Consider the following 20,342-nt stretch of genomic DNA (forward strand, 5'->3'; position numbering starts at 1 on the left):
ATATTGACAGAAAAACACAGAATTGTTGACATTTTTGCAGATTTATTAAAAAAGAAAAACTGAAATATCACATGGTCCTAAGTATTCAGACCCTTTGCTCAGTATTTAGTAGAAGCACCCTTTTGATCTAATACAGCCATTTCTTCTTTTTTGGTCAAGATGCAACAAGTTTTTCACACCTGGATTTGGGGTTCCTCTGCCATTCCTCCTTCCAGATCCTCTCCAGTTCTATCAGGTTGGATGGTAAATGTTGGTGGACAGCCATTTTTAGGACTTTCCAGAGATGTTCTATTGGGTTTAAGTCAGGGCTCTGGCTGGGCCATTCAAGAACAGTCATGGAGTTGTTGTGAAGCCACTCCTTCGTTATTTTAGCTGTGTGCTTAGGGTCATTGTCTTGTTGGAAGGTAAACCTTCGGCCCAGTCTGAGGTCCTGAGCACTCTGGAGAAGGTTTTCGTCCAGGATTTCCCTGTACTTGGCCGCATTCAGCTTTCCCTCATTGCAACCAGTTGTCCTGTCCCTGCAGCTGAAAAACACCCCCACAGCATGATGCTGCCACCACCATGCTTCACTGTTGGGACTGTATTGGACAGGTGATGAGCAGTGCCTGCTTTTCGACACACATACCGCTTAGAATTAAGGCCAAAAAGTTCTATCTTGGGCTCATCAGACCAGAGAATCTTATTTCTCACCATCTTGGAGTCCTTCAGGTGTTTTTTTTAGCAAACTCCATGCGGGCTTTCATGTGTCTTGCACTGAGCAGAGGCTTCCGTCGGGCCACTCTGCCATAAAGCCCCGACTGGTGGAGGGCTGCAGTGATGGTTGACTTTCTTCAACTTTCTCCCATCTCCCGACTGCATCTCTAGAGCTCAGCCACAGTGATCTTTGGGTTCTTCTTTACCTCTCTCACCAAGGCTCTTCTCCCCCGATAGCTCAGTTTGGCCGGGCGGCCAGCTCTAGGAAGGGTTCTGGTCATCCCAAACGTCTTCCACTTAAGGATTATGGAGGCCACTGTGCTCTTAGGAACCTTAAGTGCGGCAGAAATTTTTTTGTAACCTTGGCCAGATCTGTGCCTTGCCACAATTCTGTCTCTGAGCTCTTCAGGCAGTTCCTTTGACCTCATGATTCTCATTTGCTCTGACATGCACTGTGAACTGTAAGGTCTTATATAGACAGGTGTGTGGCTTTCCTAATCAAGTCCAATCAGTATAATCAAACACAGCTGGACTCAAATGAAGGTGTAGAACCATCTCAAGGATGATCAGAAGAAATGGACAGCACCTGAGTTAAATATATGAGTGTCACAGCAAAGGGTCTGAATACTTAGGACCATGTGATATTTCAGTTTTTATTTTTTAATAAATCTGCAAAAATGTCAACAATTCTGTGTTTTTCTGTCAATATGGGGTGCTGTGTGTACATTAATGAGGAAAAAAATGAACTTAAATGATTTTAGCTGCAATATAACAAAGAGTGAAAAATTTAGGGGGGTCTGAATACTTTCCGTCCCCACTGTACATATATATATATATATATATATATATATATATATATATATATATATATATATATATATATATATTAGTTAGATAGTTAGTTAGGTGTTTGGGGGTTTGCTGCGTTTCATTTCTTGTTTATGGTTTGCTGGTGTTGCACATGTGTCCTTACCTTAATAAATATACCTTTTTTTCACTTACATTTGTGTTCCTGATTCCTTAAGTGCAGCCCAACGATCTGATTACCCTGTGCTGGATGCCTGTGTATGGCACCCCTGACATATGATAAAATCATAAACAGGGACATGGGTGCATCTAGCTGCTACTAATCCCTTCCACACCGCATAGACTCAGTGTAACCTGCGTAGCTCTGCCCCCTATACGCGTTACGCCACAACCTGGGCTTCCTCAGTAGGTCCATTTGGCCTCTGCATTAGCATAGAACATATGGGGAGAAGCTTTGTTACAACATTTAGGAGGATTATCTGCATGGAAGTGGGTCTCTTGTATGCAGAAAACACCCCCCTTTTAGTTTCTGAGCTTCAGGCCACATGGCCTTTCATTTAAAAGGGCTATTGAGCCCTTTGACATTAAAAGACACAAACTTAATTGTCATCTGGAAGCATAAACAATACATAAAGTAACAAATGACCATAGACATGAGAAGGGAAACCCCAGATTTGGAGAAGATCTGATTCCTGGGGGAGCACGAAAAGGCACAAAATGGGGTTTCCCTCTACAAGTACACAGCTTAGAGGCAGCAAAAACCATGACAGAGTTCTGAGACAAAATAGAACAAGCTGACCATATCAAAGAAGAGAGGGTAGTCCATCCAGGCGTCTGTATTGGTGTAAAAAGGCCACATTTGAGATAGGATTATAAGGTCCATGAGGTACTGCGTGAAAAGGGGTGTTGGTATACATGTCACACCAGACATTGGAGACTGGAGCTAGGGCCAACTCTGAATGGGAATCAACAAAAGATAAGATAAAGAAAAACAAAATACAAACAGTAGTAAAAAAAAAAGAAACCGTAACTAAGCCCGGCATCCCTAGCAGCATCAGTTGGGAACTCTATGGGGGCTGGAGAACACTTCCCAATGCAATATGCAATAACAAGTTTGAATCAAATCAGTCCAGGGTATCCTGTCCTAGGCCTGAAAATGTTAGGTTGAAGAGATGCCTACCAGAAATAGAAATTCAGCAGCTGCGACCAGTCATTACATAACTTGGCTGGGCCTTTTTTCATCTCAATAGGAGCATCAGGTGCTAAGATATGCCTTTCCTTCTGGTATTTATGCCCCGCTTCTAAAGAGTAAATGGTGAATGTTTTTCCTTGATAGGTAACCGATAGCTTAGTTGGGAACCCCCAGTGATGGATGATTTTATGGTTCTGGAGAGCCATTGTGATAGTGAGAAATGTTTTCCTGTTTTGAATAGTAGCCTGGGACAAATCAGCTTAACCACTTGCCGATTTACGTCGGCAGAATGGCACGGTTAGGCAAAAGGGCGTACCCGTAAGTCCCTTTGAATTTGCCGCCTAGTGGGCACGCGCGTGCCGCGGGAGCGTGCCCGAGGGTCTCGCAAACTCGATGTTAACCGGTGGCCCGCGATTGTGGCGAGGAGAGGCAGAACGGGGAGATGCCTATGTAAAGAAGGCATTTCTCTGTTTTGCCTAGCAACATCACAGGGATCTACTGCTCCCTGTCATCGGGAGCAGTGATCTCTGTCATGTTGTAGTGAACACATCCCAATTACAACACATCCAGGGAACACACTTAACCCCTTGATTGCCCCTTAGTGTATAACCCCTTCCCTGCCAGTGTCATTTATACAGTAATCAGTGGATATTTGTAGCTCTAATTGTTATATAAATGTCAATGGTCCCAAAATAGTGTCAAAAGTGTCTGATCTGTCTGCCATAATGTCGCAGTCCTGATAAAAATCGCAGATCGCCGCCATTATTAGTAAAAAATAAAATAATAATAAAAATGCCATAAATCTATCCCCTATTTTGTAGACGCTATAACTTTTGCACAAACCAATCAATATACACTTATTGCGATTTTTTCAATTTTTTTTACCAAAAATATGTAGAAGAATACATATTGGCCTAAACTGTGAAATAAAATTTTTTTTATATATATTTTTTGGGGATATTTTTTATAGCAAAAAGTAAAAAATATTGCTTTTATTTCAAAATTGTCAGTCTTTTTTTGTTTATAGTGCAAAAAATAAAACCGCAGAGGTGATCAAATACCACCAAAAGAAAGCTCTATTCGTGGGAAAATAATTACATCAATTTTGTTTGGGTACAATATCGCACGACCGCGCAATTGTCAGCTAAAGCGACGCAGTGCTGAACCGCACAAAATGCTCTGGTCAGGAAGGGGGTAAATCCTTCCGGGGCTGAAGTGGTTAAAGAACAATGACTGGGAACTGATCCAGCAAGTGTGAGTTTTTATGAGCTGCCTGCATAGCTTTTTCCTTGACATGGTAGTAAGTGGATCCTGGACAAAACATCCGGTAGCACTGTATCCACAAGGTAATCAGGTTTGGGCAGCCTATGTGCCCTGTTTATGATAAGCTCAAAGTCCTGCAGGTCAGGAAGAGGAAGGAATCATTTTAGGAACCCCACAAAATTTGATATTGTTGCATCTGGACCTGTCCTCCAAATCTACTAATTTAGCCTGAATTTTTTGCAGACCGGACTGTGGGTCTGCACACGCATCCACTAAGTTGTTATGGGCTGTAAAAATACCATCCATCTTATGCTCTATATGTGTGACTATTTGCTGCAGATCTTGCACAGAGCAGTTAGTCCTGGTTAGCATATCCACCATGTCTAAGTGCAACATGCCCTAAAGGTCAGACACTGACACAGGCTGGGTAGTCATTGGAAAATGATCTAATGAATTCTGCAGATGATAGGTCTGCTCTGCCTGGTAATGTCCTCTCTGAGAAAGTCCCCTGCTTAGCTTTCTTAGTCTTTGCTGAACTCCGAGTGGAGGGGCTGTCAGGGGGAGAGAACTCACCAGGCAGCTGAGCAGAGAGCCAGATCGCTGTGCAGGTTGAGACACACATGGCGGGGTCTTGGAAGTCCCATGTCATCACAGGGGGAAAACAATCTGTCAGCTTGTGTGGCACTGACCAATGTGTTCCCTGCTTTGGTATTCCCAGGATGTTGGGCTGTGATATCCGTCTCCAGAGAGCCAAAAACTGGGCACATCTGTCGCTCTGTACTGGCGCTTAGCAGCCTTGAGACCGGGAGCTCCTCAGGATGCGCCCATCTCAGAACTCAGCGGGACACACCCCCTTCAAGTAAATTTTTAAGCTACTACTGATTACTGAATACTAACATTATTAGTCCTGACCCTTACATTATATAAGTTATGTTGTACATTACATACTCCTGACCCCTGCACTATATACTCTATGTTGTACATTACATCATTCTGATACTATATAGTCCTATCTGTTGTAGCCTATACAATATGTTGTACATTACATAGTCCTGACTTCTTTTACACCCATTTCCTACCACCTGGACATTTTATATCTGATGATTTGATTGGAACACAGACTTTTACATTTTGATAATAATGTGATAACTTCCTCAGACTTTGGAACCTTAAACAGAAAGTGATAATGAGGGAGGAGTCAATAACCCAATGATGGTGGTCTTCCGGATCAGTCCAGTCTTCATCTTGGTTGTTCTCCCCCCATCCTCACTCTCTGACCTCTGGTGGGGCTCAGCCCTGCTGTTATTCATGACTAAATCATGGACTAAATAAGGAAGTGCAGGACTTCTTGTGTTGGGAAGATCACAATCAGTGATAGAGGGGGTGGGGACACTCGTCCTATAATCCCCTCATCACTGTCACTCCTATAAAAGACAGTTCTTGTTGTTTCCTCACTCTCTGACTAAGGTCTACGAATAAAGAAATGATCTGGTAGGAGATCAGAGAACCCATTTACTAGTTATCTTGAGGGGGGAATTGTAAGATCCTCAGAGACAAAGCTGCCTGATGTGGGCGGAGTCCTGGTTTAGGGGAACCAATCTGCTCATGTCTAGTAATAATCTTTTTATTTCTATTTTAGTAGATGGACGGGAGATGAGGAAAACCTCAGAGGATTGTCTCACTTTGTCTCCAGACTGTAAAATAGAAGATGAGGACATCACACAGTATAGTCCAGGAGAAAACCCGGCTACCTCAAATGTTAGTCCAGGAGAAAACCCGGCTACCTCAAAAAAAAGGGACAGTGCCGTCCTTCCAACAGATAAGAGCTTTTCCTGTACTGAGTGCGGGAAGTGTTTCCATTTTAAATCCAATCTTGATGTGCATAAAAGATCTCACACAGGGGAGAAGCCGTATTCCTGTCCTGAGTGTGGGAAATGTTTTTCATTGAAGTGCAATCTTTACAGGCACCAGAGAACTCACATGGCGGAGAAACCACTTTCCTGTTCTGAGTGCGGGAAATGCTTTTCAGAGAAGTCCAACCTGTATAATCATCACAGATTGCACACAGGGGAAAAGCCATATTTCTGTTCTGAGTGTGGGAAATGTTTTGTACAAAAATCAGCTCTTGTCAAACATCAGAGGTCTCACACAGGAGCAAAGCCATACACCTGTCCTGTGTGCGGGAAATGTTTTTCAGATAAGTCCAATTTTTATAATCATCAGAGATCTCACACGGGAGAGAAGCCATATTCCTGTTCTGAGTGTGGGAAATATTTTGCACAGAAGTCAGCTCTTTACACACATCAGAGATCTCACACGGGGGAGAAGCCGTATTCCTGTCCTGAGTGCGGGAAATGTTTTACACAGAAGTCCGGTCTTTACAAACATCAGAGATCTCACACGGGGGGGGCGAGCTGTATTTCTTTCCTGAGTGAGAGAATTGTTCCTCACTGAAGTCCTGTCTTCCTGTACATCAGGGATCCCACACAACCTTTGAGGTTTATTAGTGCCTTGAGTGTGGGAAATGTCTTCTACATGAATGTTGCTGAACATCACAGCTCTCATGTGGGGAAAAAACAAACCCTGATATACACCTCAGATATACTCCATGGCTGATCTTCATCATGTAAGAAACAGTTCATAAGGAGATCAGAGATCACCAAAGACATGGATTAAGTGTTGTACAGTGTTGGCCATTGATAGCAGTAGAAAAATAAAAATGGAGTCATTACCTTTCATTGGCTGAGTACATTTTGTGGTGTAAGATTTCACAAACACTTAAAGGGCTATTTTAAACAAAAATGTAGACTAAATATGACACACATTTGCGTAGGTATGACAAATATCTGCCGTATTTTATTGCATATAGTTATCTCCTATGATCAGCAGCTCTATCTAGTGACAATAATGATGCACTGCAGTATTATTACCACATTATGGACACTAGATGGAGTTACACTCTTGCATTGTTAGGCACTGTCCTGATCTGCCAGAACCCTACACAGCGGAAGTGGTGCTCAGGGTGGCCCAGGAAACTTTTGGCATCAACTGGGAGGAGTCAGAGTTCTTTCTCCACTCTCTACCTTCTCTGGACGCTGGACCACATGTGCAGTGCAGTTGCAGACATCAGGAGTGAGACGGTGCCTGTGCCCTTGCATCCAGAGTATTAATGAATAATCTCTGAGTGCTGTAAGCAGCTGGCAGTGTTCTTCCTCACAGACACACCCCTTAGATGTGCATGATTGAAGCTTGGATGACGCATTAAAACAATAACTGGTAACAAAAGGTACCTTGGGCAACACATGCATACTCCTTCCTGATGTGGGCAGTGCTGGGCACTGGCAGGCTGGGTGAGTGATCACCTTCGGTAACCCGTGCATAGTGCCCTCTCAGCAGACCATGATCGCTGTATCAGCGTCAGTCCCACTATATGGGTCAGCAGGCCTTATGTCTACTAGACGACAGAGGTGAGGTCAATGTCTCCTTTTGGGGCTCTGTTCACCTATAGTATCTTGAAAAAGTATTCACATCCCTTGAAATTTTCCACATTTAGTCATGTTACAACCAAAAACGTAAATGTATTTTATTGGAATTTTATGTGATAGACCAATACAAAGTGGCACATTGTTGTGAAGTGGAAGGAAAATGATGAATGATTTTCAAAATGTTTTGCAAATAAATATTCGAAAAGTGTGGGGGGGCATTTGTATTCAGCCCCCCGAGTCAATACTTTGTAGAACCCCCTTTCACTGCAATTACAGCTGCAAGTCTTTTTTGGTATGTGTCTACCAGCTTTGCACATCTAGAGAGTTACATTTTTGCCCATTTTTCTTTGCGAAATATCTCAAGCTCTGTCAGATTGGACGGAGAGCGTCTGTGAACAGCAATTTTCAAGTCTTGCCACAGATTCTCAATTGGATTTAGGTCTGGACTTTGACTGAACCATTCTAACACAAGAATATGCTTTGATCTAAACCATTCCATTGTAGGTCTGGCTGTATGGTTAGGGTTGTTGTCCTGCTTGAAGGTGAATCTCCACCCCAGTCTCAAGTCTTTTGCAGACTCTAATGGGTTTTCTTCTAAGATTGCCCTGTATTTGACTCCATTCATCTTCCCATCAACTCTGATCTGCTTCCCTGTCCCTGCTGAAGAAAAGCATCCCCACAACATGATGCTGCCACCTCCATGTTTCATGGTGGGGGTGGTGTGTTCAGGGTGATGTACAGTTTTAGTTTTTCATCACACATAGCGTTTTTCTTTTAGGCCAAAAAGTTCAATTTTGGTCTCATCTGACCAGAGCACCCTCTTCCACATGTTTGCTGTGTCCTCCACATGGCTTCTCACAAACTGCAAACGGGACTTCTTATGGCTTTCTTTCAACAATGGCTTTCTTCTTGCCACTCTTCCATAAAGGTCAGATTTGTGGAGAACACGACTAATAGTTGTCCTGTGGACAGATTCTCCCACCTGAGCTGTGGATCTCTGCAGCTCCTCCAGAGTTACCATGGGCCTCTTGGCTGCTTCTCTGATGAATCTTCTTCTTGCCCGGCCTGTCAGTTTAGGTGGACGGCCATGTCTTGGTAGGTTTGCAGTTGTGCCATACTCTTTCTATTTTCAGGTGATGGATTGAACAGTGCTCCGTGAGCTGTTCAAAGCTTGGGATTTTTTTTAGAACCTAACCCTGCTTTAAACTTCAGAACTTTATCCCTGACCTGTCTGTTTTTTTCCTTGGCCTTCACGATTCTGTTAGTTCACTAAGGTTTTCTAACAAACCTCCGAGGGCTTCAGAGAACAGCTGTATTTAAAGTGAAATTAACTGACACACAGGTGGACTCTATTTACTAATTAGGTGACCTCTGAAGGCAATCGGTTCCACTAGATTTTAATAAGGGGTATCGGAGTAAAGAGGGTTGAATACAAATGTACGCTACACAGATTTATTTGTAAAAAATTGGAAAACCATTTATCATTTTCCTTCCACTTCACAATTATGTGCCACTTTGTGTTGGTCTATCACATAAAATCCCAATAAAATACATTTACGTCTTTGGTTGTAACATGACAAAATGTGGAAAATTTCAAGGGGTGTGATTATTTTTTCAAGGCACTGTATACGGTATTACTGCTATCTCTGGAGCACCTTTCTTCCAATTCCTGTGTGACTATGAAGAAATCTGCATTTGCTTGGCTAAGGGACAGCATAGATGCTGGGATTGGTGTCGGTCGGACTATTTAGTTTGCAAACGTGGGCATTCCCCATCTCCTCCCCAATCCTTATTACAGAAGGGAACCTGATGGAGAAAATAAAGGAGGAAGATGACTTTTGGAGCAGGTGGAAGGTTTTTCCTTCAAGGACTCTGCGCCAGAGGAATCCCAGTTTTTGGCAGATAACTAGATCCTTTGTGATTTATTTTGTGGAATTTAAAATTGCCACTTCCTTAGTCCTTTTCCCGAGAGTCTTCAGGGCTTGGATCATGGCAGATGCCACAAGATCCTTAGTTTTCCAGATACATTCTCACCATATGGATGTCTAGTACGTGGACTGAACTTACCCCCAAGAAGTGTTTGCTCTGCTGCAAAGATTCACCTGGTAATGTCCCAGGGAGAGTGAGTTCGCTCAGAGAGGTTTATGCATTCGGTAGAGCCGGCAATCCTTTATCACAACCAGAAGTTATTATATCCGAAAGTCACCGGGAATAGAGGACACTCTTGGGCCTTCAGGGGAGTATGGCAAGCTCTCGGTTCCAGCAGCCTGCTGCTCCTTACACTTCAGTGAGAAGTTTCCTTTGCTGCTATTGGGCCTTCAGCTGTAGTCCCCAGTTCCATTAGGAGTTCTGTTATCCACACCATCTAAACAAGGGACTTCACTTGAAGAGGTTCCCCCTCTGATTGGATGGGGTAGTGCTTTTACAGGCCTTTTGCAGATAAACTTCACATTTCATAGTTTTTTTTCTTTGACAACAGATTTGCTCCTTCACAAATACGCAATTCTCCTCTGTTTCAGGGAGTGATTGTTCCAGAGGAGGTTTTACGTTTATGCTAAAGATAACATTTTGTGCAGCGCTCAAAATTTCATGATGATACAAATTCATATGTATACAATCTAATATATACTGTGCAATGACCACAAAATAAAAACAGTGAAGAGTGATGTGAAATTCACACCCAAACTAAAGTCCACGTGCCATCATGTAAAGACTTTTAAACCATGAGTATAACAGTCCTTGGATAAACAGTAAAAACAGATTATATAGCCAGAAGGGCAATTCCACGTGACATCAGTGTTGAAGTGAAGACACAGACAATAGAACCACCACTGGTTAGTGAGGAGGCTTACCGGAGTGAGGGGACTCAAATGGGCTCCAGATCAAGATAGAAGATAGTCCAATTGGTCAAGGGATGTCACAGAGAAGCAGTCCTCTGAAGCAGCCAACTTGTCAGACTAAATCCTCTAAATCATCTCCCCGGAGTGAGGGGACTCAAATGGGCATATGCTTAGTGAGTCAACAAGGCATATGGTGTAAACATCTGATGATGTCTCTTAGACAAAACGCGTCGGACGAGCCCTGCTGATGTCATTGCGTTACCCACAAACCTTATATTTCCATGTGCTTGATCCACTTTCTAAATGTGAGTGTTTCCAATTTTTTTAATACATTTTTATGTTTATACGGATTCACACTATGTGGAGTATTTTCTTTTTTGGTCATGCTATTTTGAACATTTGAGAGGATTTGGTCTGACAAGTTGGCTAATTCTGAGGACTGCTTCTCTGTGACATCCCTTGACCAATTGGACTATCTTCTATCTTTATCTGGAGCCCATTTGAGTCCCCTCACTCCGGTAAGCCTCCTCATTAACTGGTGGTGGTTTTATTGTCCGTGTCTTCACTTCAACACTGATGTCACCTGCAATTCCCCTTCTGGCTACATAATCTGTTTTCACTGTCTATCCAAGGACTGTTATGCTCATGATTTAAAAGTCTTTACATGATGGCACATGGACAGTTTAGGTGTGAATTTCACATCACTCTTCACTGTTTTTATTTTGTGGTCATTGCACAGCATATATTAGATTGTATACATATGAATTTGTATCATCATGAATTTTTAAGTACTGCACAAAATTTTATCTTTCACATATCTTTGATTCACACTTGTCTTGGTGTTGTGCCGGCTGCTATTTGATATACGTTGTGAGCACGCATGTGAGCACGATATACACCAATTTTTCTACGTTTATGCTCCTATATTTCCAGCACCAGACAGCGATGTTCGTCCTATTCTGGATTTAAATTCATTTTGACAAGTCTCTTCATGTATGGAAGCTCTAGATGGAATCAGTGAACCTGGTGATGGCCTCTCTTCAGCTGGGGTCTTCCTGGCATTGGTGGATATGAAGGGAGCCCATTACTGTTTCCCCCTCTCCTGAGGTTCCTGTCATTTGTGGTGGAGGAATGTCATCTTCTGTTTTATGGCCCCAACATTCAACCTGCCCACGATTCCCCGAGGTTCACCAGGGTCCTGGCTCTGATTCTGGGCCATTTGATGGATATTTCCTTGGGAGCATTCTGCTCTTTTCTTGGGGTTTATTTCTTAAAGCTGGAGTTTGCAAAATCTGGTGCAGCTATGCATGGAAGCCAATCAGCTTCTAACTTCAGCTTGTTCAATTATGCTTTGACAAAAAAAATGGAAACTGATTGGTTTCTCTGAAGAGCTGCACCAGATTTTGCACTCTCCAGCTTTAGTAAATCAACTCCAATCAGTCTCTCCTGGTACCTACTGGTACCTACTCTACAGAGATTGATTGGGTTCTCTATTTCTAGTACGCTGCATTACTTCTGGCTTAGTGGTTGGAATATTAGGGCCTGTCCCTGAAGACTGCCCAGGAGAGAGTGTTTTTTCCTCCGGAGACAATGCCTTAATATGCACTCTCAGGTGCCTCTGTTCAGGTCGTTGGTAAAGTTTTCTCAATTCGTTTTTACCTGAGTGCCTTTGAAAGTAGGTTTCCCTTTTCCCAGTTCCATTCGATTTTCCATTGTCTCTTCACCCCTTCACCCATAGAGGTTTAGTTTAAACACATCAAAAAACAAAAGGAGATGTGTTATCCCTATACTAAAGTGAATGTAAATCCCTCAAATCACAAGCTTAAGGCATGAAAATGAAAATATATTTTGGCTTTAGATAACCACCATACTGCAGTTAAGATGTCAACTTAATAGGCTAACCAATTACTGTGGCAGTCTGGGAAACAACTCTGCCACTCGTTGGCCAGTCCCAAAACTATGTTACAAATACTGCAGAGGAGGTATAGACTAACAAAATGATGGGTTTGGAGAGCCATTAAGATGGCCCATATTTTTTCCATGGTCTCCCCTCCCACTACTTGAATAAAAAAAATCAAAGAAAAGCCAAAGGCGATTCGTATGCTGAAACTTCTAAAAAAAAAACTCCATCCCTGATCCCAAAAGATTCATTGAGTACTCTGTACCCATGCTACTGAAACCATGTATCTCCCCAAAATAAATGAAATAATAAGGTGCAAAAATTAACTCAACATGTTTCGCTCTATAAGCCAAGCTTTGTCAGGAGTGCACCAAAACAGAAACCAAACAAAAAAGCACATGCCATTTTTTTGCACCTTTATTATGTCAGTGGGCATACCAGATTGACTAATGCAGCCAAATAGGTTTTAAGAGACAGCGGTGTCTAATCCTTTTGTTGCTCCTGCTCTTTTGAAGGCTAAGAAGCCTAAGGTTTCCTCTTTGGATTTCTCCAAAGGGTGTGTCTTGTCCCTGGTGGTGAAAGAGCCTGATATGATGAGGAAGGCTTCCCTTACATCTCTAACTTGGGGCCTCTAATAGAGTGAAAGGAGGTGCAGAAATGCAGAGTGGCACAGGTCCCTGTAAGTCTTGCTAGTATCAGAGCAGGTATCCACACCAGGCAGAGGAAGTCATTAGTGGCCTCAGTGAAGCAAGTAAAGTGGTGAGCAGCAGACAGAAGCAGGCTAGTACTGGGCACAGCAGACAGGCAAGGTGTAAGTTGATAGCAGGCAGAAGGTAAGGAGGCACTAATGGTTGGTAGGCAGGTTCCAGCAGAAATGGGAATGGTAGCAGAGTCAGGCAAGCAGGGTCATACACAAGCAAACAGATCAGGTGCAGATGTGTAGGCTGGAGCATAGCCAGGGTGCAGGCCAGAGTCTGTAGCAGATCAGCAGCAATGGGAGCAGACAGAAGCGGAGGTCAAGAGACAAGCCAAAGTCAGTGCAGACAGAGTTCAAGGAGAAGTCTGGACAATCCTGGTTGGTAACTGAGACAGCACTGAACCAGAGCACTGGCTCGGTTTAAATAGCCATCATTTGTCACTAGTGCATGTGAGCATGCAGATGTTCACAGGTATGCAGGCACCTGTACATGAGCATGTGCACACCTCCTAAGTGCACATGAAGGGCTGCGAACTAACCTGCAGTTATGTATGGGAATCTTCCAAGAGGAACCATCTTGTCTGCTAGCATGCTCTTTCTTACAGGAAGTTTGATTTATGTCGGGCCTTATGTGCGATCAAGGGTCAGATTTTGGCCTTGGCTGTCTCTTCTTCTGGAGGCTGATTGCTTTACCCTTTCTAGTTGTATGCCTTTGTACCAGGTGTCATGCATATTGTTCTTCTGGTCAGCCCGCTGTTGGCTCTGTGGGATCTTTGTTTGGTTCTTTCTGTTTTTACAGAATTCTCCATTTGAACCTATTCAGGACCCTCCTTTTGCTCCCTTTGTGCTTTGACATGGAAGGTTGGGTGTTCTGGTTGCTGTTACATTGGCTCATAGGGCTTCGGGACTTGCTGTACTTTTCTGTAAAGAACCATTCCTGTTTTTCCCTCACACTAAGCGGGCTTTTTGGCCCCAGTTGTTTTTGTTTTTTTTGTTTTTTTAGCTAAATTGGTTTCCACCTTTTCATCTCAAACAGGACAGTATATTATCTTCCATTGTCCTCAGGCTCAGTCATTGGTGGAATACATTCTTCTTACATTGGATATTGTTTGTGCCATCAGGTTTACCTGTAGTTTACTATCACAATCTGGCAATCTGATTTCTCCTTGTGGCTTCTGAGGACCAGAAACAAGGCTCATACAGTTTCTAAGTCTACGTTTTCCCATTGAATTTGTCAGCTTATTGTTCGAGCCTGTGGATTGAAAGGACAGGTTCCATCTGTATCAGGGATGACACTACCTTTTTCAGTGTATCATGTTGGTGAAGCCTCTACCTGGTCTTCGATTCACTCTTTATGATGTTTACCAGATGGATGTGAGTCACTGAGAACAATGTCCTTTGGGCACAGTGTTTTATTGCAGGCAGCTGCATGAGGTTCTTGTTTCTGATTGTTTTTTGAGTCCTGTTGCCCTCCCCTCATGTTCTAATTGGACATCCATGTTAGTAGGGATTTAAGAAGATGCTCTGTGTCAAGTGATGTACAATAAAGAAAATAGGATTTTTTAGTTTACTTGTAAAATTAATTTTTTGAAGTACATCATGTGACACAGAGATCCCTCCCCTCTGTGTTATGGTCTATGGCTTGCTATAAAATTCCTGACTACAGGGGCGGGGGTTATGCACAAGGAGGGGACTTCTTGTCTCTTGCCAGTGTCCAGTCACCCGTAGGTAGAACATGACTATGTTAGGCCGTGTTCACACTACAAGATGTTTCTCGGGGCTGCAGTTCCTCTAAAATCCACAAGGTGTGGATCTCACTTTTAGACAGGAATTCTCTATGGTAGACAGGAAGTGACGTTGGGTATATACAGGAAGTGCGGTCAGGTACATACAGGAAGTTCCTGAGGGTGAAAAGACGGAGGAGAACACGAGTTCCATTTCCCACGGCCACAGTTGCCTAAAAGCCCATGGAGGGGCAATAAGCACATTGAGACCTTTATTCATATTGAGGTGAAATAAGGAAGGTGAGTGTATTGAATGAACATGGGGTGGATGCATGTATCACCTAGAGATTGGAGGAAATGAACAGATCACCATTACAAAACATTGGTGGGGTATTTTTATGGATGTGTACGTGGAGTTTGTCAATGCAAATTTATATTTTTTATTATTATTATTCTATATTCAGCGTGGAAACCTGAGAGATTCTAAAGTTGAGGTTAAAGAAGAGATAAAACTGGAGGATGAAAAGGATGGAGTGATGGAGGAGTCAGGGTATCTTCAAGAACACAAAGATCTGTACCAGGACACCATGGTGGAGTCATCCAGCTACAGAAACCCACCAGAGAGATGTCCCCGTCCTCTGTATTCCCGGGATTCCACACAGGAAGGTCACACCATCCCCCACCATCATCAGGTAGATGAGGAACAATTATTGGTAGTTCTGATTTATACACAGCATGTTTGTTACAATGAATGATTTATTATATATCCAGAGTGGAAACCTCGGGGATGATAATATTGATGTTAAAGAAGAATATAAAGAGGAGGATGAGGAGTATGGAGTGATGGAGGACTTATCAGAAGGACACAAGGATATGATGGAGCCACCTAATACCAGGAACCCACCAGAGAGATGTCCTCATCCTCTGTATTCCGGGGATTCCACACAGGAAGATCACACCATCCCTCACTGTTACAAGGTTGGTGGAACAGAGGTTATAAAATACACTTATAGAGACAATGTGTGGATTTTATATGTGATATCACAATATTAAAGCTTATATCCTACAGATGATATTCACTCTCACTTTCTTGATTTAGAGTGGAGATCCAATCGATATAGAATTTGAGTTCAAAGGAGAAGAAGAAGAGAGGTATGTGAGGGATGATCAGCAGTCTATGAAGGAGGATGGAATAACGGGGACATTTATAGAGGAGGACACTCCTACAGAGATCAGTACAGGTGGGTCATTAACACTAAATACATTCCTCCACCCATACTGTTCACTGATTGGTCCAGAGTAGGGCAAGGACTGGGTGATATCAGCCTGTAATACCCTGGTCACTTTCCTGAGCTGTGTTCCCCGTCCTGTATTGCTGTATTTACATAGTTACATAGTAGGTGAGGTTGAAAAAAGACTCAAGTACAACCTATGTGTGTGATTATATGTCAGTATTATATTGTATATCGCTGTTTGTTGTGGTCGTTCAGGTGCTTATCTAATAGTTTTTTGAAACTATTGATGCCCCCCGCTGAGACCACCGCCTGTGGAAGGGAATTCCACATCCTTGCCACTCTTGCAGTAAAGAACCCTCTGTGTAGTTTAAGGTTAAACCTCTTTTCTTCTAATTTTAATGAGTGGTCACGTGTCTTGTTAAACTCCCTTCCGCGAAAAAGTTTAATCCCTATTGTGGGGATTTATCCCCATTTCTCTCGGATAATCTTCCTTCTCTGTGCTGCAGACACAATTTATGTATCTAGACTGCATTTATGGAGATTCTGGTGTTTAGCTGGCAGTAAAATGTTGATTTTCACCATAGGCATTACTAGACCTAGGCATCTGGGGCATGTACTTTGGATCTTCTGCCCCATGTCTGGGTCTAGTAGGATCTGTGACAGAGCAATTCTCCCAGGGTTACTTGTCCTGATGTTTGCTGGCTGTGCCGGGTGGAGGGATATGTCTGTATAGTCTCAGACCCAAGTCACTGAGTGCAGTCTCAGGAGATGGGAGGCAGCGGTTTTGAACCTCTGCAGCTTGTCTCAGGTAAGAATGTAATCTTCCACTGAATACCATTATTATGAGTCCTGACCCTTACACTGTATAATTTATATTGTACATTACATACTCCTGTCCCCTGCACTATATAATCTATATTGTACATTACATAGTCCTGACTTCTGCTCTCTACCCACTGCTATATATAAACGTAATATGTATTACGTATATGTGGAGCACAGACTTTTACATGTTGATAATAATGTGATAACATCCTCAAACTTTGGAACCTTAAACAGAAAGTGATAATGAGGGAGGAGTCAATAACCCAATGATGGTGGTCTTCAGGATCAGTCCAGTCTTCATCTTGATTGTTCTCCCCCCATCCTCACTCTCTGACCTCTGGTGGGGCTCAGCCCCGCTGTTATTCATGACTAAATCATGGACTAAATAAGGAAGTGCAGTACTTCTTGTGTTGGGAAGATGGCAATGAGTGATAGAGGGGGTGGGGACACTCGTCCTATAATCCCCTCATCACTGTCACTCCTATAAAAGACAGTTCTCATTGTTTCCTCACTCTCTGACTAAGGTCCATGAATAAAGAAATGATCTGGTAGGATATCAGAGGACCCATTTACTAGTTACCTTGAGTGTGGAATTGTAAGATCTTCAGAGACAAAGCTGCCTGATGTGGGCGGAGTCAGGGCCGCTGTTAGAAATCATGGGGCCCTGTACAGCCTACGTGACAGGCCCCCTGACCCTGCCACTGACCCCACCCACCTGCCTTGAAAAAAAAATGCAGATTTGTCTTCAAATGGTTTTTATCTTCCTGCAGCCTGTTATAAATTTGATTAGACTTGGATCTGAACATGCCTCAGCCCATCCCTGCTCATGAGAATGCTGCAGCTGACTTTAAGGCCTCCATTTTCCCAAAGCCATAAGGTACATATATTTTGCGTTTAAATCAGCTGAAGCATGCACTTATTTTAAATCTTTTTGAACCATTCACACTAGCATTGCTCTCTGAAAAGCAATCTGCATTTGGATTACTCTTCAGAGAGCAGTTTGCTGGTGGTGAGAAGGCGTTGTATCAGTTGGTGGGTGATGACAATGGGGGATAAAAGCATTGCAGTTGTGGAATATGTCATTTCCCCTCTGCTGAATTTCCAGCATTGGGGTTCTTTTCAAACAAAGCCGATCCGCTCAGCAGGGGATTCGTGAGCACATTCCCTACTGGATTGAAACTGAATGGGACAGAGGTCCGTGTTTTGACATACGTCCCCATTCAGTTTGTGTCCACATACAGCGCACAGGGGTGCACTTATAATGGCTCTATGGATAGCCAGATGTAAACAGACTCATGTCCATTTACATCAAGATAACCTCTGATCTGTCATGTTTAGGTCTGACAGTCCTTGTACTCCCGTAGACCTACATGGAGCTTTCAATCAGGCCCACGTTAAAAAACTGACAGGTGGGCCTAATTGGAAAGCTTGGGTGAAAGGTTCTTAAAGCGGAGTGGTTGGGGGCAGTAAAAACATAGCTCAGCTGCATGTTTTTACTGCTCCACCAAACAAAAGTGTAAAGTAACATCTCATCATTGTGATGATCACAGCGCAGCAGGTGGTGTATGGCTCGGTCACGGTGTTACATGGCTGTTGGGTGCTGACTTTGTTATGGCTGTAGTTAGGGTTGTCCCGATACTACTTTTTTAAGACCGAGTACAAGTACTGATAATTTTTATAATGTCATGTGACAGTTCTCAAAGCACAATACAATGTATGTTGTCTACCAGGCACTCGGGTTCAGCATATCACGGATCTGGTGGACGGATTACTGGGAGGGGCTGTGGAAGACCCGGCTGTCATGGTGCACGTTGGCACCAATGACAAAGTCAGAGGCAGATGGAGTGTCCTAAAGAACAATTTTAGGGACTTGGGAGCTAAATTGAGGAAAATAACCTCCAAAGTAGTATTCTCAGGAATGCTACCGGTACATCGAGCCACACCAGAAAGGCAGAGGGAGATTAGGGAAGTAAACAAGTGGCTGAAGAGCTGGTGTAGTAAGGAGGGGTTTGGGTTCCTGGAGGACTGGGCCGACTTCTCAGTCGGTCACCAGTACTATAGAAGGGACGGGCTGCACCTAAATGAGGAGGGTGCAGATCAGCTAGGAGTGAAGCTGGCCAAAAAGTTAGAGGGGTTTTTAAACTAGGCGATGGGAGGGGGTCCAGAGGTAGAGATAGTCAGCAATGAACATATCTAGAGGGTAGTATTGGGGGCATTAGTGGTTGACTAAAGCACATAAACCCGAGGTAAGTATAGTAACAAGTTCTAGTTGCAATCTTGGAACAACCAATAAGAGGATAGTATGTGAGCGATCTAAACTATGTGGCATGTTCACCAATGCCAGGAGCCTGGCGGACAAGATGGGTGAACTAGAGATACTGTTGTACAAGGAGGATTTGGATTTTGTGGGAATTTCAGAGACCTGGTTCAACAGCTCTCATGATTGGCTGGCAACCATTCAAGGGTATACCCTATACCGCAAGGATAGAGAGGGTAAAAAGGGGGGGGGGGGTATGCCTATATATCAAGAATAATGTACAAGCGAATGTGAGAGATGACATCACTGAGGGAGCTAGGGAGGAGGTGGAATCCTTATGGGTAGAGCTCCAGAGGGATTAAGCTAAGGGGAAAATAATACTGGGAGTATGCTATAGGCCCCCTAACCTGAGGGAGAAAGGGGAGACAGATCTCCTATCACAATTTGGATTAGCAGCAAGGATGGGAAGTGTTATCATAATGGAGGATTTTAATTATCCTGACATAGACTGGGTGGAGGGAACCGTGCATTCATTTAAAGCTCGCCAGTTCCTAAATGTATTGCAAGACAATTTTATGGGTCAGATGGTAGACACACCAGTGAGAAATAAAGCGTTCCTGGATCTACTGATTACCAACAATACAGACCTGATCACGGATGTGGAAATACGGGGCAATTTAGGAAACACAGGTCAATTGGCTTCAGTATAAATCACAAATAGGAAACATAAGGGGAATACAAAGACACTGAATTTCAAAAGAGCCAACTTCCCTAAACCACGAACCTTGCTAGAAGGTATGAATTGGGATAAAAACTTAGGAACAAAGAACACGGAGGAGAGATGGGTTTGCTTTAAGAGCATATTAAATAAGGATGGCCTCCCCAGGGACATCATTGTCAAGCCCCACTTCTACGCAGTTAAGGAAGAGGTGATGAAGGCTTCACGGAATGCTGACAAGCTCTTGATTCAAAACCACCATATACAGAATTTTGCAGATCTTTCCCCTACACTGTTCAAAAACGACGATCTTTGAAGCCTTTTCTCCAGATCCTAACGCAAAAAGAAATCGCTTACAGATGGGCCTTCCTCTTCTGCCTAAATTTCTCCCACCAGAATAAGCCCTATGGGTTCTCTTCCTTTGCTGAAGGTGAACGTCTGCTTATAAATCTGGGACTGATCACTCAAGGGATACCACCGCCGCCCATCAACTGATCTTTTTTTCTTTAAGTTATCTAGGTTTTATTCATGGGGACGGGGCTCTGTCTAACGGTAGTTAATTATATGTTTCTTATGGCGGGGGGACCGGAGCGTTTGCACTGCACCTCACTCAGTCGCTGAGAGGATGTTAAAAGCCTTTCAGAGACAAACTAACTTCCCCGGGGGTAAGGGGACAAACTAACTTCCCCTCTCGACATGCACGCTT

The 20,342-nt window shown here is 43.2% G+C and overlaps 2 protein-coding genes across 2 annotated transcripts in view; one reads left to right on the forward strand and one right to left on the reverse strand.

The window, feature by feature from the left end:
* Positions 1-20,342, reverse strand: part of LOC141121652 (uncharacterized) — a 447,439-nt gene that overhangs the window by 220,385 nt on the left and 206,712 nt on the right. The window lies entirely within an intron of this gene.
* Positions 1-20,342, forward strand: part of LOC141121729 (uncharacterized) — a 373,994-nt gene that overhangs the window by 106,057 nt on the left and 247,595 nt on the right. Inside the window, exons 7-8 of the mRNA XM_073611439.1 lie at positions 5,595-5,713; positions 15,066-15,293. Of these exons, the coding sequence (XP_073467540.1) occupies positions 5,595-5,713; positions 15,066-15,293 (347 nt within the window). The remainder of the gene's footprint in view (positions 1-5,594; positions 5,714-15,065; positions 15,294-20,342) is intronic.

Source organism: Aquarana catesbeiana, unplaced genomic scaffold (assembly GCF_042186555.1).
Source record: "Aquarana catesbeiana isolate 2022-GZ unplaced genomic scaffold, ASM4218655v1 unanchor228, whole genome shotgun sequence".
Taxonomy (NCBI): domain Eukaryota; kingdom Metazoa; phylum Chordata; class Amphibia; order Anura; family Ranidae; genus Aquarana; species Aquarana catesbeiana.